This window comes from Neophocaena asiaeorientalis, unplaced genomic scaffold (genome assembly GCF_003031525.2).
Source record: "Neophocaena asiaeorientalis asiaeorientalis breed wild unplaced genomic scaffold, Neophocaena_asiaeorientalis_V1.1 scaffold438, whole genome shotgun sequence".
NCBI classification, from domain to species: Eukaryota; Metazoa; Chordata; class Mammalia; order Artiodactyla; family Phocoenidae; genus Neophocaena; species Neophocaena asiaeorientalis.
Genome location: NW_020173491.1, coordinates 1,952,452 through 1,979,150, shown reverse-complemented (window position 1 = coordinate 1,979,150; position 26,699 = coordinate 1,952,452). Strand labels below are relative to the sequence as shown.

The window sequence follows — 26,699 nt, the reverse complement described above, 5'->3', positions numbered from 1 at the left end:
TATTGTTTTAAAAAAAATGATTATAAGTTTTTTTTTTTTTTTTTTTTTTTTTTTTTTTTTACAAAATAAAGTAAACGTCATTTGCCACCATAACCTTTTCTTTAGAGAGGAAAATTTTTGCAGCAGGTCACAAGGGTTCTATTAAGTCATTTCAATGTTGAGGAAACAAATTGAGTAATAGAACTAATCACTTCCCTATAGATGGATGTTAAGATGACAATTCAGATTATTTTTCAAACTAATCCTGAGAAAAATCTGTTTACAATTTAAACAGTAATGTTATGTAAAAAGTATTAACAAATCCACTATTACAAATATCAATTTCCTATATGGTCATCTATATATACACACAATAAAATGGTAAATATATGCAAAAATATTAAAAAAAAAAAACATGCACAGATCACTTTCCCCTTTGAAATCTGGACTTCCTATAAGATACCTGTGTTTTCCTTCCCCACCCTATCCTCTGAAATGGTTTCTTGTTTCTATCACCCTACCCACACTGAATACTATTCCCTATAACTCTGCATAAAGCCAATGAGAAATAGATTTATTTTACATTCAAGCTTTAAATCTTAAAATGACCCTGTTATAGCATATGACTTATCAAATGAGCAGCCTTTTTTTTCCCCCTTTTTTGCGTGCTTTTCGTTTTTGCAGTTGTCAGTCTTCATGATCCGTTCCGTGGCGAGCTGGGAAAAAACGCAGTTGCTAAATCAACGTCTGAACAGTGTAAGGCTCCCGAATGTTTCCCAGGAGTCCCTATCCAACTGTCCTGAGCATGAGATCATTGCACACAGAAGACAGTCCATCGTACAACGCCGACTATCTACAAAGGTCTGAGAGGGGGGCGTCCCTCTTGTGTTTCCTCTTTTTGCCATGGTAATACTGATTATTTGATTTGCCTTGATGTTGTTTGTTTGTCATCAAGGAACCATGGCTTGTTTGGGTTGTACCTTGGAAGCCTTTGCTGGAAGAACGAAAGAGCCTTGCTGATCCATGCTGCAGAGAAGGAAAGCGGTCAAAAAGACATCAGTATTGCAGATTCAACAGAGCACTGGCTAAGACCTACCTCGGGGAGCTTTCATAACTAGGAACACGCTGACTTATCTAGCAGGCAGAAAACGATGCTACAGGGGTTAACTCTCTCGGGCTCTAAAACTTTTAAATATCAAAAACCATAGACCACTTCTTCTGTTAAGAAGAAGCCCTGTCTTCTTAACAGAGTATATGCAATGTAAGGCTTTTCTTAAGGAGCCTATCGACCGATACACCACGTAACCAATGGCATTACTGGAAGAAGCTGTCAGACATGCAGGTGTGTTGCCAGGTCAGGGGTCATCACAGCTGGCCACTCCTTTCCTGCTATCACGTGTCACTTTAATTGCCATTTCTAAACGAGTCTGTGTTTGGTGCACATGACTACAGGTAAAGTGGATTCTGCGAGTCAAGTCACACACGAGGTGACTGACATTAACAGTCAATCTGTACTGCCAAGGGGCCTTCCCCAGGGTCCCTGATGTACTGGGAGAGGGTGTGATAGCCTTAGGCCAGAGTCTAGTACGAAATGACTTCTTCCCCTCATTTTGATTCATTACTCACAAAGAATAAAATTTCAGGCAACTGAAAAACTTCCAACAGAGTGTCTCTGTGGCCTTTTTAAGTCAAAGCTAAAGCTAATCAGCTGGCCACGGCTGACTGCTGTCGATCATTTCAACACAGGCAACCAGGTATTGAACTTTAAAAGAGAAAAGGATACATTATTCCCAGATGTGCGCAACACTGCAATGAGGTCACGCAAAAACTTCACGTGAGTTTACTTCAAGTACAGCTGAAACTTTTTATAACTTGAAGCAATTTTTTTTATGCTGAATCTGTAATCAGGTGGGTTGGCCGGGACATCTTATAAGGACCAGGTGCTAGATTCCCACAAAGGTTTATGTTACAATGGTGTCTCACAAAGATCCTCAGGACATCCTGTTACTAGAAGCACTGTCACGCTTTGGCACCTCTTAGAACAAAATATGTTTGCTTTTTAACCTAGAGCTTTCTTTAAACCCATAATGTGTATGAATACATATATATGTATATGCACGACAAAACTCTAAATATTCTATACGGAATAGTAACAATCAAAAACACAAATTCCACACACCTGGGATTTGTTGGTGCTGTTGGATATGTTAGTGGTCTGGGTGCTCTGCATTTTCCCGCCTGCCTGAGAGGACTCCAAGGACACATCCTGCGACCCTACCCGGTTCCCAGCGGACGGGCGGCAGAGCAGCTGTTTCGGGGTTTTGCACGGTGTCGCGTCGGAATCCTAGCACAAGTCACATGAATTATAATGTGACACGGCAATGATTTAGACATTCAATATTAAGAAAGGAAAAGAACTTCAGCTAAGCACTCTCTGGACTAAGTCTAATAAATACTTGGGAGTTAAAGGAAGCACACTGAGGAATTTATAAAATTAACTGCTTAAGTTTTCTTCCAAACATTTAAAGTGGCTTATTCTATCAGAGGGTTTCTGTTCACTGTTAAATCCACTGCCCACGCCTGACCTTGTTAATCGGCCTTGAAGGAGCTCATAGAGGTCCAAGTTTATTTGCATTTTTATTTACAGAAAATGAACCATGGTATAGTGGAAAGAGCAATGGTAAAGAGTGAGGACCTAGGTCCCGGTCCCTGATTCCATGTCTTCAACCAAATACAAAACAGTCACTTTACAAAGCTCAGTCTCTCAGAGTCTGCGATGACAAATCAGTGCTCCCTGCACCGAACACACTGAGTGGATCAGACTTCCCAGAGACACCAGTCTGAGCCCACCTGTTTCTGGGCTGCTGGGCCCATGACTGCTACTCTTTCCTCAGCTCTACCTTTCCCCTCACACTCTGCCCAGCATTTCAGAGACACATACTCTCAGTCCCTAAGGCGCCCTCTCGAGGCTTTATCTGCTTTTGCCCCTCTGTGTCTGTGACATCTAGCTCAGCATTCTGTCCTCCACAGCTCTGCTCTAGGAACCACAACTGCCCACAGGTAGATCCTGCATGTGAGCGTTTACGACTTCATTACGATAAACAGTCATCGTCGACAATGAAAAACTACGCCTCTTCCATATTTACAATTTTTTTTTTTTTTTTGCAGTACGCGGGCCTCTCAGAGCGTTGTGGCCTCTCCCGTTGTGGAGCACAGGCTCCGGACGTGCAGGCTCAGCGGCCATGGCTCACGGGCCCAACCGCTCCACGACATGTGGGATCTTCCGGGACCGGGGCACGAACCCGCATCCCCTGCATCGGCAGGCGGACTCTCAACCACTGCGCCACCAGAGAAGCCCTCCTCTTCCATATTTAGATTATTTTATGTTATACACTTAATGAAGCCAATAAAGCCCATTTTATTAATAGATCTTGATCTTAAGTAAACTCAGGATAAGACAGAAAGTAGATTAGGGATTTCCAGGGCACGGTGGGGGGGGAGAAGAAATTAGGGACTGCTAATAGGTTTGTTTTTGGGGTGATGGAAATGTCCTGGAATTAGATAGTGGTATAGCTGCACAATATCATAAATATGCTAAAAGAAAACCACTTAAGCTGTACATTTCTAAATGGTGAACAAGAGAGTATATATCCCATTTATATAAAATTTTGAAACAGACAAAACTAGTCTATGGTATTAGAAAATCGTAGTGGTGGTTACCTCTGAGGGTAAGATTGGGAATTTACTTGCAAACATCATGAGGGAACTCTTTGGGGTGATGGTAATAGTCTGTATCTTGCTAGGATTTGGGGTTACACATGTGTATGCATTTGTTAAAATTTAGTAAATGTATAATTAAGATTTCCTTATACGTTCATTTTATATCTAAAGAGAAAACTGGACAAACACTGAACTGTGGTTAATGACAAGCACACAACAGTACTTTGCGGGAAGTGTGCTAATGTGTGCAGTACTTTGAAATGTATCAAAGAATAAGATGAACTGGTGAATGAATGGACAGCTCTGTGATAAACCAGTAAAATGTTAATGGTAGAATCTAGTGGTGGCGTATATGGATGTTCGCTAAAATCCTTTCACTTTTGGCTGTATGCTTGAAAATTTGAACACAATGTTGAGAAAAAGTATAATCATAGGGCTTCCCCGGTGGCGCAGTGGTTGAGAGTCTGCCTGCCGGTGCAGGGGACACGGGTTCGTGCCCCAGTCCAGGAGGATCCCACATGCCGCGGAGCGGCTAGGCCCGTGAGCCATGGCCACTGAGCCTGCGCGTCCGGAGCCTGTGCTCCGCAACGGGAGAGGGGACAACGGTGAGAGGCCCGCGTACTGCAAAAAAAAAAAAAAAAAAAAAGTACAATCATAAAGTTATTAAAATTTCCCAGGAACAAACAAGAAAATGAGCTAGCCTTGGCTCTCTAGATAGAGTTACCCCCAACAGAACTCCTAAGGGTCTAGGTTTAGAAAACAATGTCTTCATACTTACGACGTCACTAGAGCTGGACTGTGTAGCGGAAGAGGAAGACACTGGACCTGATGAAGAGTTTGAAGAGTGTTTACTAACAGATTCCGAAGTTTTACTTCTACATTTTCCAAGGGCTTCATTTTCTTCAGATAGATTATTATTACATTTATCTAACTGCTGAGTATCTACTATCAAGGTAACACCATTTCCTGAAAGAGTGGCAAAAGATTGGAAAACGTTTCTTCCCATTAAGCACACACAACACAGAAAAGCCTCTAATACTCAATCGATGAAAAACTCTTACCATTGCATGAAGGCTCAGGCCTATTCTGCAAGCCCCACTGCTTTGATATCCAGTCTCTATATGTGGCAACTTCATCTGTTACTCTAATTATTCTACCTAATATGCTGCAAGTGTTTAAAAAAAAAAAGAGGGGAGGTACATTAATTTGAAGATAAGAAGCCACAACCAATTTTGACCCAATGGGCTGATTTTAGTTAAACTTTTACCTCTCCGTTTCGTTGTTGGGATAGTACTTTGCTATTGGCGATACAGCATGACTCAGAACAACGTAGGCATAATCAAAGGCCTGTTTCACTTGCATGGCCCCATATGAACTCCTTCCAACATCATTACCTTTAAAAGAAATATATACATAAGATATTAAAACTTACCGTGGCTTAAAACGAACTAGATGTTTGTGAGCCCTCTTTTGGGAGAGGAAGGGCACTCACTGTCCTGCTAAGAGTGGCACTCAGAATCTGAGCTGCCAGTCGGTCCCACAGCTCCCCAGACTCTATAAACACGTGCATCACGCATAAATATGTTCTTATGTCATATAAATTGCCTAAATGTCTTCTGGCCCAACAGGACTATCCCATACACAGTCATGCAAGTAAAAGAAGTAACGGCCTGGTTTTCCCTAAGAGGGAAACCAAGCTAAATTATAAATACTTATTTTTTGCTTGGTAGGTATACAGACATCTCCTTCACTAAATTATGAGCTCCTAAAAAGCAAGGACCATCTTGCTGAAAAAAACCTTAGTGTCCTTTAGGTAGGGTAGGCTCCCAGTAAACATTTCCTCAATGAATAAACACAGAACTTTCTTTTTTTTATTGGCCGCACTGCACGGCAAATGGAAATCCTAGTTCCCTGACCAGGGATCGAACGTGAGCCCTCTACATTGCAAGTGCAGAGTCTTAACCACTGGACCGCCGGGGGAGTCACCACACAGAACTATTAATGTTTATAAGATGGCTCATCAAGCCAGAAAAGGGCTCCTAGGTAACTACTCTATCTCTTAACTCCCTTTCCTTACTCATTTTCAAGGCCAATGCATTAAAAGCAAATGACTAAAAGCATTTCCATTGAAGTCTGATAACACGGAATCTAAATATTTTACAATTATATCAGGAAAAAATATTGCCCAGAAAAACTAGGATACAAGCAAGCAAACACAGCATCATGAAAGCACAGGAGGAATTCATTTTCTGCTCACTTTTAAGCCAACATAAAGCCGGAAAAAGCACAGGGAGACTATGCAAAATTAAAAAGAAGGGGTCCAAAGGGAAACTAAACTATCTCTTGGTACCCTTTCCCTCATGAATTCTGAGACATATGAGCGAGCTCACTCCCTCTAATGACCTCAAAATCCTCACTTAAAGCGCCGTTTGACAATTGGTTAGAATCAGGAGCAGTGAGGACGCAAGAAAGAAGAAAAATGGCACCAAACTGGAGATGCACAAACCCACCCATATAGTTAATACCCATTCTCCTTTGCCTTTAAGAGTCGAATGGATTCCACTCCCAACTCAACTCATTTGGAAGTACGCAATGTGTTTTCCTGTTGTGTGTGTGTGTTTATGTTCATGTGTTTGCTTATAAAATATTTTGAGGGCTTCCCTGGTGGCGCAGTGGTTGAGAGTCCACCTGCCAATGCAGGGGACACAGGTTCGTGCCCCGGTCCGGGAAGATCCCACATACCGCGGAGCGGCTGGGTCCGTGAGCCATGGCCGCTGAGCCTGCGCGTCCGGAGCCTGTGCTCCGCAACGGGAGAGACCACAACAGTGAGAGGCCCGCGTACCGCAAAATATATATATATATATTTTGAGGAAAAAAAAACGACTACAATTACAAGTTAATGCTTAATTTTTCATCTGAAGAGAGTTTAAAGTACAATATGATGACTGACAATGCCCTTTTCTTTCTTTTTCTTTTTTTTGCTGCACTGAGAGGCCTGCGGGATCTCAGTTCCCCCGACTAGGGATTGAACCCAGGCCCTCAGCAGTGAAAGCGTGGAGTGAGTCCTAACCACTGGACTGCCAGGGAATTCCCAATGCCTTTTTCTTTGAATGTCCGTAAATTTACCTAAATTCAATACCTGGTTGTAAAGGATCTTCAATATAAAGCATGGATGGCCTGTAGCCATCTAGCATATTTTTCTGTACTTCATCTTTGGCCACATAGGAACCACCATCCTTTATCCGGATGCCAGTCTTTAAATAATTGAAGTGTCGTCCATATAATTCAAAAAATTCTATTAAGAGAACACCATAGTTTGTATTGGGGATGCAAGCATCTTCCCTGGGATGTAACTAAAATGAGAAGAAAAAGAATTATATTGGACTTTCTCTAAATTCAAGGTGAGGATAATAAATGACATTCTAACTTCTATAAACAGTATTATTATAATTTTGCTTTAGCATAGCAGCCAATAGGTCATGGAGTTACAGCAGGCTAATCCTAATAGTACTTCTGTTATAGACAACCTAAATTAAAGCCCCATGGGCGGGGGGACCTGTTGCGGGGGGGGACAATTTATGAGGCTGAATTTTACAGCTGCCCCAGGATGCTGAGAGCGCGGGCTTGGCCCAGCATCAGGGAAGTCATTCTGACTCACCAGCGAGTCACGCAGTTGGCAACACTGCACCACATAAATACGCTCACTGACGAGAGTAAGACTTCCAACTCATCTTAACCAGACAGCAATCTCAATTCCAGCTAAACTTACAAGAGTAGTTGCTTAGAAGGCATTCTTAATTTTGGCATTTGTGTTACTATTTACACCTATGGAAACCACACCATACTTTTGCATGCTAAAATTTGCAGTGAAAAGTCTCAAAAATACTAGAGCACACGGGATTAAAAATAAAAAAAAATTCTTCCCTAGGGATTTTAAAGTACTTATTTGCTAAATTATAAAAAGGTACCTAGTTTAAAGGGAGAAGTCGTAAGTAATCAAGGGAAACACTCTAATTAGAGCTTGATTTAAATTTTTTCCAAAATGATTCCCAACTGATTTATTTTAAAAAATGTTTAGTGTACACTAGTATGGTATAACTTACCTGAAGGAAACTCACTGCCATTAAAAAGAGACTATAAGAACCAATTCCACCTGTAAATACTTCATTAAGGTCCCTCTGTAATAAGAACTGTTTCAATACTAAAACCAAGTATGGTAATACAGGATATTTCTGGAAAAGAAAATTGTATTTTCAGTGAATTCCTACATCAATAATAGCTCTAAGCATTAACAGCATATGTGGTCTCTAAGTATAAACTGGTCCTTACATTACAAACTTTGGTGGACATATGTAACATACTTAATTTTCTATCTTAAAAACAAGCTATAAAAAAGTAAGCTAAAAGCAATTAAGGATTGTCTCCTCACATCTAAAATCTAAAACATGTAGACGTAAATGACAGCACCCAAGCACTCACTACAGGACAGAAACGCTAGCAATACATATTTTGTGACACTCATTTATGACCATTACCGAATAATATTCAATTGTAAATAGGTAACAGAAACAGTACAGGACAATGTCTCAATTCTTTTTTTTGGCCACACCTCCCAGCTTGCAGGATCTTAGTTCCCCGACCAGGGATCGAATCCAGGCCCCATGTAGTGAAAGTGCAGAGTCCTAACCACAGGACCGCCAGGGAATTCCCATCTCTTAGAGCACTAAATCAGTGGGATTTTAAAGAATCACTTCTTGTAGGTGGCACTCCATAGGCAGACCAGGGTCCTTCAGATGATTCTGCAGAGCCCAGAAGCAGGAGCCATCCTGCCTGCTGTTCTCCATGCAGGCAGGTGAACACACAGACCCACCTTCTGTGCTTTACAAAGAAGGGTGAGAACATCCATGCTGGCAAATATGGACAGTGTGAGTCTGTCTTTCACTCGGGCACACACTCATTAAGTTCTCTCCACAAGCCAGGCCCTAGGATAGGGACGCCGAGGGGAACAAAGCAAGCACAAACATCGAGAAAGAAGTCAACAGCCATTACCTAGGGGCGGTAGAATTACTAGTGATTTCCACTCTTTTCTTGACACTTACAATGAAAACAAACTGCTTCCATAAGAAAGAAAAATGTTTAAACTTTTGCAAATCATGTCAAAGTAAGCAAGCATGAGAAACAACAAAAATATGGAGAAATAATCATTTTTAAACACTACAGTTGAACTCAGAAATATAGTCTCTTTAAAGAACAACTAGGCAAATTTCCAACAGAATTTTTTCTGCATATATCCTCTGACCCAGAAATTCCACTTCCGGGAATCTTCCTACAATTTATTAGTGTAAAGAAAGATGTAGGCATGGAAGGATGTCCACCAAGCACTTTCTGTAACAGATAAAACCACTGGAAGCAACACCACGGAAGTGCTACACAAAGCACAATAATCCTGACAAGGGACAACCATGTAGTCAGTGAAAAGAATGAAGGAACCCTGACTGTGCTGATACAGAAAAACCCACCAAAATATTAAGTTAGAAAAAAAGTATTAGACATCTTGTATATAGTGTGCTATATTCCTTTTGTTAAAAATTTCAAGAAGAGGATAAAAAGCAAAGAAAAAAAGCTGATGAAGGCACATCCTATGAAGCTGGTCTAAGCATATAAGGTGTAAGGGTGACTCACTTTTCACTACCCTTTTATACTGGTAAGATTTTTTATCATACGTATTATTCTCAATTTTTAAAAAAGTTTCTTTCTGGTAAAAAGAAACTTTATACACACCCAATACCTCCAAAAGAGTGGGATTACAGATAATATTTCTTTTCATTTTCTGCTTTTCTACACTCCGCTCATTTATATAAGAATATAATGTTTACCACAGGAGAGTTAAATTTTTTTCTGACATAAAAAGAAAAAGGTGAACCTGAAGAGCTGCTAAAAAACAAAAACATCGTGGGGGCTTCCCTGGTGGCACAGTGGTTAAGAATCCGCCTGCCAATGCAGGGGACACGGGTTCGAGCCCTGGTCCGGGAAGATCCCACATGCCACAGAGCAACTAAGCCCGTGCGCCACAACTACTGAGCCTGTGCTCTAGAGCCCGCGTGCTGCCACTACTGAGCCCATGTGACACCACTACTGAAGCCCGCATGCTCTAGGGCCTGCGCTCCGCAACAAGAGAAGCCACTGCAGTGAGAAGCCCGCGTACTGCAACGAAGAGTAGCCCCCGCTCTCAGCAGCTAGAGAAAACCGCGTGCAGCAGAGAAGACCCAATGCAGCCAAAAATTAAATAAATGAATAAAAGAAATAAATTTATTAAAAGAAAAACATTGTGAATGGAGAGAAATGATATTCTACATAAGCCAAAGCAGTTCACAGTTTTAGTTTTGGGAGAAAAAAGCTGATGGGTTTAAGCATGTGAAATGTTCTGAAGATGATGTTGACAAATTCTGCACTACCTGGGAAGAAAACAGAATAAGCAGAAGCAGACTTAAACCACTTCAAGATAAGATAAGGACACCTGCAGGACCTATCTTACAGGTGACTTGGGGATTAAAATCTAGAAAAGGCTCCCTAGAGAGGGTCTTAATCTGAACTCTTGGAGAGAAGTTCTTCAAAAGCTTCCTCAACCCTTAATTCTTACTTGAGGTCACATTATAAATTACTAATTATTACAAGCAGATTCAAGGAAAGTAAAACCACTGCACAGAAAAGAAGCATTTGTCAGCGATACACATATAAAAATAGTTTAGCCAAGTATATCAGAACACCACCACAACAGAATCTCAAAACACAACTCCATTTCTAACATTTTCACTGAATAAACACTATAAATTCTCTGACCTTGGTAAAATCTTTGATGAGGTCAGCTGCTCTCACACCATTCTGTACATTAAAGCTGATATCAACTTTCACTTCGGTAAAAGAATCTGTTAATTTAATAATAGGTACCTAGAAAGAGAAGACAGGTAAAATTTAAATACTTTAACCAAATTAAATGACAAAATCAGGGGATGGAAGGTTATCAGACTTGAGGTCTTCTTCACCTCCTCATGAGGACGTAAAAACACTGAGTATTCTGAACACTCCATACCACAGTTGACTTGGCCTTCTAGATAGTTTACATTACATATTTAGCATTAACCTCATGCAATATATTTGTAGTTTCTACTAACTGAGAGTTTTGAAATCAGGTAACAAAAACTTTCTCAACATTAATATACTTTGGAGAACAGTTTCCAACTCAAGAAAATCAAGAATTATGAACGTCAGCCCAACAGCACCGAACCGTTTCCAATAAGAAAACTGCTAGATTCTTAAGCCACACGCAGTAAGTCGCTGGCCTTTTTGGTCAGTTTTGCAAACAGCCCAAAAAACAACCTAAGAAGAGAACTTAAAATGTAAGAATGATTCTCAAATGAAAAATGATAGGATGATTTATATGCGATATCAGGAATTCTTTAAAAAAAAAAAAAAAGCTCTATTTCTACCATGTATTAGAAAACACAGGCCAGCAAACTTTGTGTACAGAACTGGATTTCCAAATTAACAGCTTTTAATAAAAAACAATACAAGTTGTTTTGCTCTAATAAAACCTAATATGCAAAAATCCAAACTTCTAAAATAGACATATTTATTTCTAAAATGAGCTTCTGTGAAAATTCTTTAACGTCCATTCCGTTAGTTAAAATATGACTTGATTTACAAAATTTCAATTAATACAATTCTTCAAGGATACAAAGTATGACAGAAAAGCAACAGCTGTGCAAACTATAAACTGTATCAGATATCCACATTTTTACTTATGTTTTTTATATTAAAAAATCTCTACAGTATTATGTATGATAAATTGAATAATATTTTTTAAAGAAACGTACAACCAGAATAATTCATTTGTCTCACAAACACAACTTTTTATGTATAAGCACTGTGATCATGAACAAAAGGAAGGAATAACTCACTCACAATCCGACGGTGCTCACCCAAATTAAATTTTAATTTTACAAGTTTCATGCATAAGTAACCTCGAGGGTTTAAGAAGCAATGTTGAAGAACTTACAGTTGCTTTGTCTAGAACTTTCACTGAGTCCTCATCTGCAACCTTATGCTTCCGAAGAGCTTCTTCCAGGGTCCAGAGGGGTAGGTTCTCCCACTTCCCAAACACCACAAGGTCGATGTCACTGAACACAGAGCACACACAAGAGTTGTTTCAAGAAGTGAGAAACTGTACTTAATTTAACTCATTTAAGCTACAGACAGCAGGTTAGTACAATGGAACTCTATTTCTCACCCTGCCCAATGAAGACTAAATGTGTCAGTGAGGACTGTTTTTAGAGAGGAAGTGGAAACTGGTGGTTTTAACAACCTCCTCCTTCTCCTGGTCATTTCCCGGGGTGATTTTAAAAGAAGTAACACCTCAAAAACACCAGTTAACGTTTCCTGTTCATAAAGGCTTCTGGTACTAAAAAACTTAAGACTTTCCAAGTGAATGAGGTTAACTGATTGTGACTTACATTATTAAGTATAAAAAGCAAGATGCAGGCAGTGTATCTAGTATGCTACCATTTGTGTACAAAAGGAAGAAACACACATTTCCTTTTGTATGCATAGAATATCTCTGGAAGGATATGCAAAGAACTGGTAATAGCAGCTCCTCCAAGGAGAGAAACTGGGGGAGAGAGGTGGGATCCAGACTTTTCATTGTAATTATGTGTGTGCTCTTTTCAAATCTGAACTAGGTAAATGTAGTACTGTTCATAAAATTTAATTAAATTATTAGAAAGAGTGACTCAGGTTTTGCTGAGGCTCAGAACCTAAATAAGGAAAAATATGAATGGACTCAAAGTTGAATATTTTATGGCTTTTGTAGGCCTAAGACAGCAATGGGAAGAATGGAAATTGCTAGGATCCGTCCACTTTAACACATTTTACGTTTGGGTAAAGTAGACTGAATCAAACTCAAATGAAAAACATGATGGATGCCTATAGTGCGTTCGAACGTTTGTTAAAAGGGTGAATCTCAGGTTGAGTGCTCTTACCACAATAAAAACAAAAACATCATAAATGTTTTTGCTTCATAAAGACCACAGCATTTCAATTCTTAGAGGACGGGTACTCACTCCTCAAGGAAGTCTTACTCACCCCCAAAATCACCAACACACACACCCCACCCCCAGCTATATATGGGCCAAGACAGCCCTTATTTGAGAAGACCGAAACAAATAAGAGGCCTGAAAAGACCAAGACTTCCCTCAGAGAAGAGTCTGTACCCTGATTTTCTGAATCAGAACACTGGAACAGGAGCTAATAGTATGAGTTCTCAATAAAAAACGAGAGACCTGGCATTCCAGAGAATACAAAGTTCTAGAGCATAATCAGGTGTTTTACCACAATATGACATTAACATCTGTGTTAGTGGGTTAAGTTACAGGGTTGAACAGTTCTCTGCAGTGATATTCCACTTCAAGATAATTCAAATAAAATACAGGTAAGTGAATTTTTGTTTCATAAACCTGCTTTGTTTCAACTCTTACACATTCAACAGTCAAAGCACATACACTCTAAAAATATGTACAATCCCTTATAAGTGCCATAAATGTACTAACCTAGTAGGTAAATACAGGCCAGTTTTAAAACTTCCAAATATCTGGACCTAAAAGAGAAAAAATTGTTATATTAAAATATCAGATGAAAAGCCACCAAGCTATGGAGAAATGCAGGGTTTTGCCACCCTCTACTGGTAATTTTTAGTACTACAAGAGCATTTTTTTTCTAACACCATGCTTTCATGAAGTGGGATCCCGTGGCTTATAGGCAGACATTCGGAATATAGCTTAAACTTATTAGGTTCAAATATCAAATATGTAGACTTAAATAGAATCCTCTCAAAAGTAATGTTCAGGTCACTAATGTTCCCTGATAATCTAGAGATATAATCACAAATCCTTAACTTCTGTTCTCTCAAAAGGAATCTTCACATAGATTACTGCATTAGGGTCAGACTACTTCAGTTCCAGGACAAGTGCCAGCCTGTAGGCCATCTCCACAGAGAACACCAGGCACTGTCATTATAATGTCATGCTGTAGCATAAAATCAGGACATATCCTACCTCAAACCACAGAGGACAGTGGAAGACTCAGGCAAATATGTGTTTGCAAGTAATTGCAATAAAGGATAAACAATGAAAAAACTTCAACTTTTGAGGTGAGATGGACCCAGGAACCTAATCACAGCCTCGTGCGCCTCCTCTGCAAAAAAAATTGTGGATAAAATCCCCCACCTCAGAAGGAGGAGGACTGATTTAGATCAGGGTTTCTCAAATGCAGCACTGCTGGCATCCGGGGCAGATAATTCTTTGTGTTGAGGAGCTGTCCTGTGCAGCATGTGATGTTTAGCAACCTCCCTGGCCTCTACTTACTAGATGCCAGGAGCACCTCACCAGTCACGATAATAAAAAGTGTCTCTGACATTGCCAGATGCCTCCTGGGGGAGAAACTTGTCCACGGTTGAAAGCTGTCAATCTAGATCGCATGGGAGGAACAACGTGGTATATAGTGGTTGCTCGATAAAATATTATTAGTGTCCTCCCCTCTTCCCTGTACCTACAGTATCTTATTTGAGGCTTCTTTGTTTTGCCAACTGGACCAGAAAAACTTCCCTGGCTTCACCTTTACCAGCCCATGACGGAGTCTAAAGAAAAGCTATACAACACAATGTACAACGGAATGGATTCTAATAAGTTACTTCTTCGAATGCACAAAATTGTACCACAGACCCTCAAAGGAGCCCTAAAAAGTGAGCGTCCACAATAAGAACCACAAATAAGCAGAGGAAATCTTGGGCAAAAGTTTTGTTCACTGGGTGGGAGCTATACTGGGAGGCAAGGAGTGATTAGAAAAAGAGAAGAAAACAGCAGTTTCAGGAAAGTAGAACACACGCCTGCATTAGCCTAGGAAAACGAATTTCAAATGACGTAAGAAATTCCTACTTGACATCTTCATTCAGCTGTACACAATTATGTAATGTTCATACTGACAGGCTGGAGCAAAATAGTAACAGCGTTTTGATACATCACATCCAAATAACCCACTACTACAAGGAGGCTTTATTTGTCTTTCTTCTCTTTATAGTAATGATTCCTAAAAATAGTTTGCAGTTAGTAGCTGCTATTCAGTACTGCAAAGAAACAGTTTTAAGTAAGTCATCCAATTCAACGCAAATAATTAGGAAGCCCAAAATTCTAAAAGCTAAAGAAAATTCTTTGCTTTTAAAATTTCATTAGATCACAACTCTACAGATGCACATACACAGGGATATTACCACCTAAGCACCCTTCTACCCAGACAGGTACTCACGTCAGCACTGGGCCAGAGTTCCTTAATCACACTCTCGATCCTGTTCACCACCTCCATCCGCATCTTCTCCTCCTCTGGTCTTGGGGACATGTATTCATAAAAATCACTTATTTCTTCATGCAGACTGAAAAAAAAAAGCAGAAAAGTTAATATGAGCGGGGCCAGACTAATGAGAAATCACTAGCTTAAACAATCTTACCTAATTAAGTCTATAAGATAACTCAGCTGATGATTTTACATTCATAGATTTCTCACCTTAATTTTAAAGTTACAATTCATGCTAAAATGGGAACGTACACAATTTAATCAAAATGCCAAAATAAATAAAACAAGAAATTCCAAGAAGCCTTAATAGAAGTGTACTAGCAGCTCTCACAGCATGTATTTATTTGCCTGTGCAGAATATTTGCTGGGTGCTGGTGATTTTTAAATTTCTTAAATTTCAAGTGTAAGGCCTGGCCTCTGCCTTTACACTTCTGATCCAGTAGATATGAACACAAGAAGATACAGAATCTAGGTGACAAAGACAAGCTTCCTGGCAGTGCGGATGACCCTCTAACCCCTCTGTAATCCATTCCTCACAGGAGCAAAACAGCGTGTCTTTCATAATGTTTGCTTAGTGAATTAAGTGTCAAATGAATAGGTCAGCCAGTGAACATCAGCAAAGACCTGAAAAGAATGGCTGGCAGACAAGGCTCCACGAAGGAGCTAAGAAGACTTCCAGAGACCGAGAGGTACGAGGCACACTCAGGGAGCACCGAGCAAAGGGCACAGCCTGTGGCGGAGGGAGGAGTAAAGGGAGGAACAGCAGCTGAGAGGAAAGCAGCACCTGATGACAGCAGGCTTTGAACGAAAAGCTAAGAAGTTCAGACCTTCCCCGGTGGTAACGGGACTATTTAAATGCTTCTGAGAGGGACCCGGGAAAGACTGACTTAAAAAATGGAGCATTTTAAGAAGATTCATCTGGCAGTGGTGCAAACAATGGATTGGGAAAGAGACGAGACTGGAGGCGGAGGAATGGCTCATAAACTACTGCAACTGTAGAGGAACTAACTAGCTGAAGGCCTGGAGGATGGTGGAAGGAAAGAAATGGGCTCCAGAAGTGCCACACACACGGACACAATGGCTGGGCCGCAAGGCATGACCAGCAATGGAAAGACAGGAGTGAGGACACCTGCAAGGGCTGAGGCCTGAGCGGCTGGGGGCATCAATGAACAAGATGAAAGGAAAAACTAGGCTGGCGAAGGGGCTGGGTGTAGTCAATTACTACTGCAGAAGAGAAGAAGACGAAAATAGCATTCCTTAACAAGCTGGCGCAACTGTGAAGAGCTACCTCTAGGAGGGAAAACTGAATATAAAATGGGAGGAAGTCTGCTGAACTTGTGTTGGACGCAGACAAGGTGGGAGGCCGGGCTCCAGGTAGCTGGAGGTAAGCCAGAGTGAGGTTGTGCTCGTGGCGTCTCAGTCTAGCACCGCTGTGATGGACCAGGAAGCCAGGAGAAGGGCACTAGTTAAATCGCAACGGGTGTCAAGTGCCAGAGGGGAGCATGCTGGGGGGCAGTGGCAGGCAGTGCAGCCTCGAAGCAACAGAATCCAGAAGGAGGGGTGTGCCCGCAGCGGCAAGCCCATTCAGGTCCAGAGCGCGTACGGATTCACAGGAAGCTAGAAACACCAGGAGATCCAAAACGGTTATAAAGAAAGGAAAGAAAAATGTCTAAGTCCCAACCTCCGCTGGCTATAACATTTAAAATGTGGCTGAGTAGGCAATCAACAGTTTCTGCCTCTTCTGATGTTTTATTTTTAGACAGAGTCAAAAACACTTGAGTTCCAGACTCAGGCTCGGCCTGAGGGCAGCTATGTTCTTTTTGAAAAGCAACTGGCACCTCCTGGCCTTGGTGTCCTCAGGCACGACCAAGGGGTTGGCCACAGGGAGCCTTTTCAGCCCCTTAGTTTCAAACCCTGGGCCATTTGGTAAGGAATGATTTATAGCAACGTTCTGCCTGTTCACTGTGCAATACCACAGAAAACTGGATTTTAAAACTCCAGGGAGTTCTGCAGGCGGAATCAAGTCTTCCTTGGTATGCTTCTAGGTACCCTAGGATCTTCTGATTTTTTTTAAGCTTCCCAGGTTTTAATATATTCTCTAAGGTTATCCCCTTTGGCTTCTTAAAGACAACAGCTAAAATGACTAGTCATTACAGAGTTTACAGCTTGCTTCACTCTTCTGCACTTTTGGCAGGGATGAGGGCCACAAATAAACAACAAAATAAACGGACTAAAAAAATAAAAACATAAAAATAAACGGACTTCTTGTCTAACTGGATCATCTGCTATGTATCAGAGTTTATTTGTGGTTTGAAAGCATATCACTGTAGAATACTTCCATTTTAACCAATGGAAAAAACCTCCTAAATTTGACTGTTATCTATTCTACAAAGGCCCACTTACACATTTTCTAATTCAAATACAGGCAAAAAATATTTAGCCTGTCTTCCAGTTAATCTTCAAGTCATATGAAACTAAGTAAGAACACTACCGAGCGCCTATGTTCAGGGCATTACAAGGAAAAAGGCTAGTCACACATGATCCTTGCACTGGGTAGTTTCCATCTAATGACGAAAAGAAATACTCATTTGAAGTGGTTTTGTGATGTGTAATATATATATTCTGCACTGTTCCACCACAGGCAGGTTGCAGATAAACAGGAGTGCTTTCCAACGATGATAGCTTCGGGAAATGGAAAGGGGTTGCCTTGCAAGGTAGTAAGGTCCCCGTCACTACAAGTATAAATAAAAAAAACTAGATGACCATGAAGCAAACAAAGGTCTTATAAGAGATTTCTGAACTTGGTAAAAAGTGGAGAAGATTCTAAAATTCCTGTTTATCACTAGGCTTTTAGGTTTCTAACTAGCACATTAATTTGGAGACAAGATATTACAGTTTTACGTGACAAATCCTTAAATCAAGACTACCCTAAACTTTAAAAATCCATGGAACCATCTTCCCATTTAGGAAAATATGGTTCTACAGCTTATCTGTAGATTTGCATTTGCCATATTGGAAGGGGGAAAGAGGAATAAAGGAAAAAGGGAGGGCTATTAAAACAAAAATGTACTGGAACAGCAAGAACAAGAGAACCCATCTCAAGCCTGCCAGGGTCATCTCTTTACCCACACCAAACACAAACATCACTGCCTATATCTCGTCTATATTTAACTAGCTACTTGTAAAATGCTTAAAGAACTAAGTGAGAAATGTTGGTATATTTAGGAAATAAATTTCCAGTAAAGATTTTTAAATAATTCTGAGGGGCTCTATCCCTGTGGACTGCATAATTTTACTGGCATGGTGCCATGTATATCTAGGGGCTTCAAAAATCCTGAAGGAACTGAATCCCATTTTTGGAGTAACTACTGCATGCCTGGCACACTTCTGAGTGACATGATGACCTAATAAAGGCTGGAAACTAGAGAAACTTTGCAAGTTTGCTTTCACATATTAACGCAACTTTATGCCTCTGAAATCAATGACTCAGAGAAAACTTTAGTTTCTCCCACATCTGGGTCAAAACTCAATATGATTAATTAGTAAATATTGCTGTATGCTACATACGCAGCCTTATGGTTTCTCATCTTAAATTAATAAAATACAACTCTCCTGTGATCAAAATTCCTGAGTGATCAAAACACAGTGCCCTCTATCAGGATATCAATGTTTTCTTTTTATAAGATAAAGTGAGCATGAAAGCACATCCACTCCCTGTTTTTAAAGGAAAAGTACATAATATAAAAGCAATATGATAAAGTAGGTGCTAATATACAACTGGAGAGGATACCACCCCCCCAAAAAAACAGAATCAAAATTAATTTGCTGGGGTAAAATTTACATTAATCTCAAAATTAATGATAATACAAAAATTTAAAGTGACAAGGAAGAAATATCAACAAAAAATAGCCTCTGTATTTGAAAAAGTACAACCCCACAGATAATTTAGGTCAAAACAGAGACATGAAAAAAAAAAATTGCTTCTGCTCTGAGAAAAGTTCCACCAGGGAGAAATGTTAGCCTTTCAAAATGGCCCTCAAAGGCTCAGTTTCTCTGGCTATCAAAGGGAAGAACTGCTTCACACCCTTTCAGCTGGGTTGCCCAGGGTGGCGGTGTGAGTCTCTTAGGAGCTTCTGTACCCTCAAAACCAGAGGCAACATGGCAGTCTCCCTGATGCCTCTGGGCCAAGGCAGGCAGATCACCCACTGCTGGCCCTGCTGCTCAACACTGCCCCCTGCAGTTCAGCCAAAATCTGTTCAGGGGCTAACCCTGCTTCCGAGGGACACCTGCCCAGCTTGCAATGTGCCTGAGAACACTGCCACATCAAGGGCAAGCTTTCCAGTTTCCATAACTGAAGTCCTCATTAATTATAACTTCAGATTTACATGAAGGCATTGACAAAGTTCTATTCAATTACTCCCCCCCAAATTTTAAGATTAATAATAACCAATTTTGACAAGGACATATGGAAAAGGCACTCACATGCTGTATGTAAAAATATAAATTACTACAACCTCTCCAGAGGTTGTTGTATTAATTAGTGATAAATAATGGTTATATAAATAATTTCTAAAATCCCATTATTTCATTAAAATCAGGATCTGGAAGAGTATCTTATCTGCAGTCCTATGTTTACTGCAGCATTATTCACAATAGCCAAGATATGGAAACAACCGAAATGTACATTGACAGATAAACAGATAAAGAAAACATGGTCTATATCTATAATGACATATTATTCAGCCTTAAAAAAGGAAATCTTGCCATTTGCAACATAGACAAACCTGAAGGACATTATGCTAAGTAAAATAAGCCACTCAGAGAAAGACACATACTGCATGATTCCACTTATAGGCAATATTTAAAACAAACTCACAGAAGCAGAGAACAGAATTGTGGATGCTAGGGGCTGGCATGGGGGTGTGGGTGGGGAGTTGTTCAATGGGTATAAAGTTTCAGTTAAACAAGATGAATAACTTCTACAGATATGCTGTACAACACAGTGTCTATAGTTAACAATACTGTGTTATGCACTTAAAAATTTGTTAAGAGGGTAGATTTCATGTTGCATTCTTACCACAAAACAAGTGAGGGGACACAAGGAAACTTTCGCAGGTGCTGGATATATCAATTACCTTGATTGCAGTAATGGTTTCATGGGGGGATGCATATGTCCAAACTCATCAAGTTGAATATCTGCATGAAATATGTGCAGGTTTTTGTAAAGCTGTTTAAAAACAAATCCCCTTCTTTTCACCCTTCAGAAATATTTCCATGAGGGAACAAGGATATTCACCACAGCATGATTTAGGATACTAAATAACTGAGAAACAGCCTCGATGTCCATCAATGGGATCCAATTAAATAATCATAGGAGTACTCATTGACCTTCCCTTGAACTATAGCCAATAACCCATTAAAAAGAATGATGAAGAGCTAAATGAGCTGAGAGAGAAAGATCTAAGATTTGTTATGTTTAAAAGAAAGGATCCCTTTCATGTACATTAAAAAGACACACACAGGGACTTCCCCGGTGGTCCAGTGGGTAAGACGCCATGCTCCCAATGCAGGGGGCCCAGGTTCGATCCCTGGTCAGGGAAAGAGATCCCACATGCCGCAACGAAGATCCCGCGCGCCACAGCTAAGACCCGGCGCAGCCAAATAAATAAATAAAATAAATTTTAAAAAATAAAATAAAGTAATAAAAACACACACACAAAGAGAGAGAGTCACCATATGTTTCTATTTGCATTACAAGTTTTCTGGAAGGAGAACTGTTAACAGTGATGGCTGTGGGGACAGGGCATGGCAGGAGAAGTAGGGACACTTTAGTTTTTTATTTCATATCACTCTGTATAATCTTGTAATTTTTTTAAAACCACTAGTGCTTATTTGTTTGTCTGCTTTTCTAACAGGAATCATCATTATCTGTTGGGAGAGATTACAGGTCACTTGTCATCTTCTTTATATTTTCCATGTGAAAAATACACACGTGTGTGTATTTCCCCAAAGCTTCGCCCCCACAGAACACGGTCTATATACCATACTGTTTATGGTGACTAAACCTGGTGAGTGAATTTGGGGGTGGGAAGAGACTCACTTTTTTTAAAGTATACACTGATATATATATAGTCTATCATTTAAAATGCATACACGTTAATTACCATTGTATATTTTTATAACAAGGAAAAATATCATTAAAGAAAATTAACACTTAAAGGAAAAAGACTCAGCTTACTCTAATAATCGAGCTTTGCAGACCAAAAGGCTACACACCAGGCAGCTGGAAGACTTGAGCAGAGAGGGACCCCAAACCCGGGCACGCAGCAACTGACACATGACACAGTTGGGAAGTTACGGCATGCATGATGCAGTGAGTATAGTAGTAAGTTTCTGCTGCTGTCTGACTCACCCCTTCTAGGGACTTAAATGTGTGTGTATATGCAAGACAAATTTCTGGAAGAATACATAAAACTGCTCGCAGTGGTTTCCTCTGGGGGGAGGGGGTGGGACTGAGGTCTGAGGTATAGGAATTTATACAGCCTTTTGTACTGTTTGATTTTTTTCAAATGCAAGTAGGCACCAAGAGAAGTGAATAACAGCAAGCCCTGGGGCAATCCCTAGAGCAGTCTGAGTGACATCTTCAGGAGGCTCTAGAATTTGATTTTTACAAAGAAATTGTCACACACACACCCACACACACCCACACACACGTCCTATATTTCCGGCTGCCGGCTAGACTCCTCTACCTATATGTCACCTCAAACTCATTCAAAATGAAATTCCTTGTCTTCTTCCAAAACCTAGCCTTCCTGCTTGCATTTTCTTCCCTGAGTTATTGTTTCCCCAAAATGGAAACCAAACTGGTCTCCCAGCCCCTAACTTTTCCCTTCTCTGGGCCATCTTCCACGTGATCACCCTTCCTCAAGCTATCTGTGTCATTTCCTGATGCCTCTTCCCCCCCAGTACAGCCACAAAGAACTGTGCTGGTACACGCCAGGCCTCCTCAAGAGCCCCGCCCTTGTACAGGCAGGCCCTGTGCCTGGAACACCTTTTTACTCAGCCTTTGCGAGCTCCACTAGCACCTCCTCAGTCAAGTTCCCAGAAGCAGTGTCACTTCAGCTCCTCCGCAGCGCTCCTGCCCCTCTAGTCTTAGTCCTACCTCCTGCCCAGCAGTCAACCCAGCGAGTTCACAGCAGATGCCCTGCTCACAGGCCTCCCTGCTCCGACTCGACTCTCCGAGGCAGCTCTGTGTCCCCAGACCCAGCACACAGTACAGAAAAGCACTTCTTGAGGAAGGGACCCTCAGCTGACATATGTACATCTACCCACACCCACGTCCACATGTCATAAAACTTCATGTCAGGCATAGAAGATAAGAATTTTGATTTTAGGCGCTAAATATAGGAGTTCACACAAATAGGAAACACACTTACATACTAGAACACTTGAGAGAGAGTGCGAAAGGGATTTCCTGTCAGGAGACAGCGCAGGGCTTTAGGTCATGTCTCTTAGCCATTTGCCCCCAGACCTATCTGAAGAGGTGAGACATTCTTCCCTCAAAAAAGCATTAGGAAAAAGTTGTCTTCAAGTAGAAACAAATGCCAAAGGCATTTATAACCAGGGGAACATGAAGCTTCTTTCTTCACAGCTCTATCTCACCATAATTCACTTCCAATATTTTAAAATCAAATTGGCAGTCTTACACTTCAAATAGGGACAACTCAGTTGAGAATTTAACAGTGAGAAGACATGGTATTTGAGGGTCATGTTATCGACAAAAAACAAAACCAACGTAATAAAAACCAAATTTGACAGATTTTTGGCAGTAAAATTATATTTAAACACGGACATCAGGATCTGAGATTAAGAATACCAGCTTTTATTTTGGTTGTAATCAAGAGAAAAAACAATAATATATAAAAGCACTAAAGAGAAGCAATTTTTAAAACCCTGAAGTTATAATAAAAATAACTGAACCTGGGGCTTCCCTGGTGGTCCAGTGGTTAAGACTCCCCTGCCTCCAGTGCAGGGGACGCAGGTTTGATCCCTGGTTGGGGAACTAAGATCCCACGTGCCACGCACGTGGTCCTAATTGGGGAGGGAGGGAGAGGGGGAGAGAGAGAGGGAGAGAGATGGGGAGGGAGAGGGAAGGAGGGAGGGAGAGGGAGAGGAAGAGGGAGGGAGGGAGGGAGGGAGAAAGAGAGAGAGAGAGAAAGGGAGAGAGAGAGAGAGAAAGAAAGAGAGAGAGAAAGAGGGAAAGAAAGAAAGAAAGAAAGGGAGAAAGAGAGAAAAAGAGTAAGAAAGAAAGAAAGAAAGAAAGGAAGGAAGGAAGGAAGAAAGGAGAAAGAGAGAAAGGAAGAAAGAAAGAAAGAAATGTGTCTCAAACTGGCCCTGTAGATACTTCTTCTAAGTCCATATGTTCTCTATAAGAATTTTTAAATTGTGTGTTTTCACTTCAATATTACTCTAATAACATTAGCATGAGCTTGTTCTGGATCATCCAGATGCTTCTCTGGAAACAGAGAGCTGCCCAGGGATTCTCCAGCCCACATGTGCTGTTGTGTTTACCATCAAGCTAAGGCCAAAGAAGAGGATTTTAATTGGTCTGTACTAACAGTCAAGAACAGGGTAAGACCTGATACATGTATCACACATATATGCCAAGTAAAGGTCAAACGGCACCCCTGAACATTTCTACAGTTTTCAGAATAGAGAAAAATGATGAGAGAACTGAGTTGTCACATGGCAAGGTACCAAAGGCATTTCCAGTGCATTCCCAACACCACAGCAGGCAATATCATATTTACATTGAGAGTAGCAATATGATCTGCGTAAAACATCATCTGTCCCATAAATTAATTTTAATTTTATTGATTCTGTCATTTTATCTGTATTTACCTGGTTGTTTTGTTTTTGTAACCTTTTTTAAGCATAAGAAATTTATCCTTGTGTGCATTCTTACATTATAATAAAAATAACTCAAGCTAGGGTGCCAAGAGCAGTCGATGGAGAAAGGACAGTCTTTTCAAAAAATGGTGCTGGGGGGCTTCCCTGGTGGCGCAATGGTTGAGAGTCCGCCTGCCGATGCAGGGGACACGGGTTCGTGCCCCGGTCCGGGAAGATCCCACATGCCGCAGAGCGGCTAGGCCCATGAGTCATGGCCACTTAGCCTGTGCGTCTGGAGCCTGTGCTCCGCAACAGGAGAGGCCACAACAGTGAGAGGCCCGTGTACTGGAAAAAAAAAAAAAAAGAGAGAGTGAAAAGACAACCAACAGAATGGGAGAAAATATTTTCAAATCATCTATCTGATAAGGGATTAATATCCAAAATATACAAAGAACTCCTACAATTCAACAACAAAATCAAATCCCAATTCAAAAATGGACAAAGGACTTGAATGGACATTTCTCCAAAGAAGAACTATGGATAACCAATAAGCACATGAAAAGATACTCAACATCAATAGTCATTAGAGAAATGCAAATCAGTACCATAAGATTAGTTCAACCCATTAGGATGGCTATTATCAAATAAACAGAAATTAACAAGTGTTGGTGAAATGTGGAAAAATCGGAACCCTCCTGCATTGCGGGTGGGAATATAAAATGATTAGCTCAGGTGGAAAACTGTGGCAGTTCCTTAAAAAGTAGAATTACCATATGATGCAGCAATTCCACTCCTAGGTATAAACCCAGAAGAACTGAAAGCAGAAACTCAAGATATTTATACACCAATGTTCATAGCATTATTCACAATAGCCTAAAGGTGGAAACAAACCAAATGTCCATCAACAGATGAGTGGATAAACAAAATGTGGAATATTAGTTGGCATTAAAAACGAAGGATAGGGCTTCCCTGGTGGCGCAGTGGTTGAGAGTCCGCCTGCCGATGCAGGGGACACAGGTTCGTGCCCCAGTCTGGGAAGATACCACATGCCGCGGAGCGGCTGGGCCCGTGAGCCATGGCCACTGAGCCTGCACGTCCGGAGCCTGTGCTCCACAACGGGACAGGCCACAACAATGAGAGGCCCGCGTACTGACAAAAATAAAATAAATAAATAAAAACGAAGGATATTTTGATATATGTCATAACGTGCATGTTAAGAACATTATGCTAAGTGAAACAATAAGTCAGACACAAAAGGACAAATATTGTATGTTTCCATTTATATGAAGTACCTAGAATAGGCAAATTCAGTGGGAAAGCAGAACAGAGGTTAGTTACCAGGGGCTGGAGGGGAGGGGGGAAAGGGGAGTGACAGTTTAATGGGTAGATAGTTTCTGCTTGGAATGACGAAAAATTCTGGAAACTGATAGTGGTGACGGTTGGACAGTGATGTGAATGTACTTAATGCCACTGAACTGTATACTTAACAATGGTAAATTTTATGTTATGTATATTTTATCACAATAAGAAAAACTTAAGCTAACACTGGATATCTGCCAAAAATATTTTATGAAGATCCTAATCTGAGAAACACTGCTACAGAGTTAGAATTAAAAATTAAACCATTTATGTAATGTTTAAAAATATAGACACCCATGGTATATATTGCTATGGATGTAAACACAGAAGCATAAAAACATCAGTGTTGCAAGAGCAGTTACCTCTGGGAAAGGAGGGAGGTAAATGGGAGGTATGCCAAACAGTGTTCAAGTGTACCTGAAACATTATATTCCTTATGTAAAGGAAAAAAAAGAAAAAAAATGGAAGAAAAGAAGGAAGGGAGGGAGAGAAAAAAGGGAAAAAGTCAAATTTGTTAAATCCAGATGGTGGGTACTCAGGGGTTCATTGCTATTCTGTATCCTCTACATATGTTTGAAACAGTTAATCATAAAAATTTGAAATGACTAAGAATCAAAAGTTTACATAATAAGGAATTAAAACTTCCTTTAGCCATTCTACACAATGAATGAGCAGACAGCCCAGACACAGGCCACGTTCCCAATTTACCATCAAGAGCACCTTCTACTTCCCATCTTCCCCTCTCCCCATAGATCTAAGCTGCCATCAACAAGCAGTCAGAGTTGTCAATCAGCATTCACTAGCCAGACTTTTCTATCTCTCACTCTGAGACCATAATTGGTCTTACAATTTTTGCTTGCCTCCAAAATTGCAAGTTAAAAAAAACACTAATTCCCATTAGAATTAATGTAAAAACTGCAGCATTTCTACATACAATTAAATTCATACCAGGCTAGTAGTAATACAGTTACAATTGGTTCATAATTACTTACTGCAGGTAACTGAAAATTGTCAATAAAAGGCAAAAATTCCCAAATAAGCCAGAACTTGGAAGCAACTGCAACTTGGAGCTTTGCTACTTTGCCAGTTATATCAAAAGTGTACAAATAAGATCAGGGTAGAAATAACCCTAGAGCCATTCATAGTCATTCTTTCTCTCTCTCTCCCTCTCCCTCTCCCTCTCTCTCTCTCTCTCACACACACACACACACAACACACAATTAGATCTTTTTTTTTTCTTTTAGCCAAGACACCATTTCCATGTAAGTATGGGAGATGTAAAAGTACACCAGGCTCAAAATGACACTAAGAACCAAAAGAGGGAACACTCCTAGGTATCTATCCAAGGGAAATGA

General features: G+C 40.5%; 1 protein-coding gene across 1 annotated transcript in view; it reads right to left on the bottom strand.

The window, feature by feature from the left end:
• Positions 1–632: 632 nt before the first annotated feature.
• Positions 633–26,699, bottom strand: part of TENT4B (terminal nucleotidyltransferase 4B) — a 56,137-nt gene continuing 30,070 nt past the window's right edge. The window contains exons 4-14 of the mRNA XM_024747400.1: positions 15,052–15,175; positions 13,302–13,348; positions 11,756–11,876; positions 10,540–10,647; positions 7,803–7,931; positions 6,839–7,052; positions 4,967–5,093; positions 4,761–4,864; positions 4,478–4,665; positions 2,159–2,323; positions 633–1,005 (exon numbers count right to left, since the gene is read on the bottom strand). Of these exons, the coding sequence (XP_024603168.1) occupies positions 829–1,005; positions 2,159–2,323; positions 4,478–4,665; positions 4,761–4,864; positions 4,967–5,093; positions 6,839–7,052; positions 7,803–7,931; positions 10,540–10,647; positions 11,756–11,876; positions 13,302–13,348; positions 15,052–15,175 (1,504 nt within the window). The 3' untranslated portion in view covers positions 633–828. The remainder of the gene's footprint in view (positions 1,006–2,158; positions 2,324–4,477; positions 4,666–4,760; positions 4,865–4,966; positions 5,094–6,838; positions 7,053–7,802; positions 7,932–10,539; positions 10,648–11,755; positions 11,877–13,301; positions 13,349–15,051; positions 15,176–26,699) is intronic.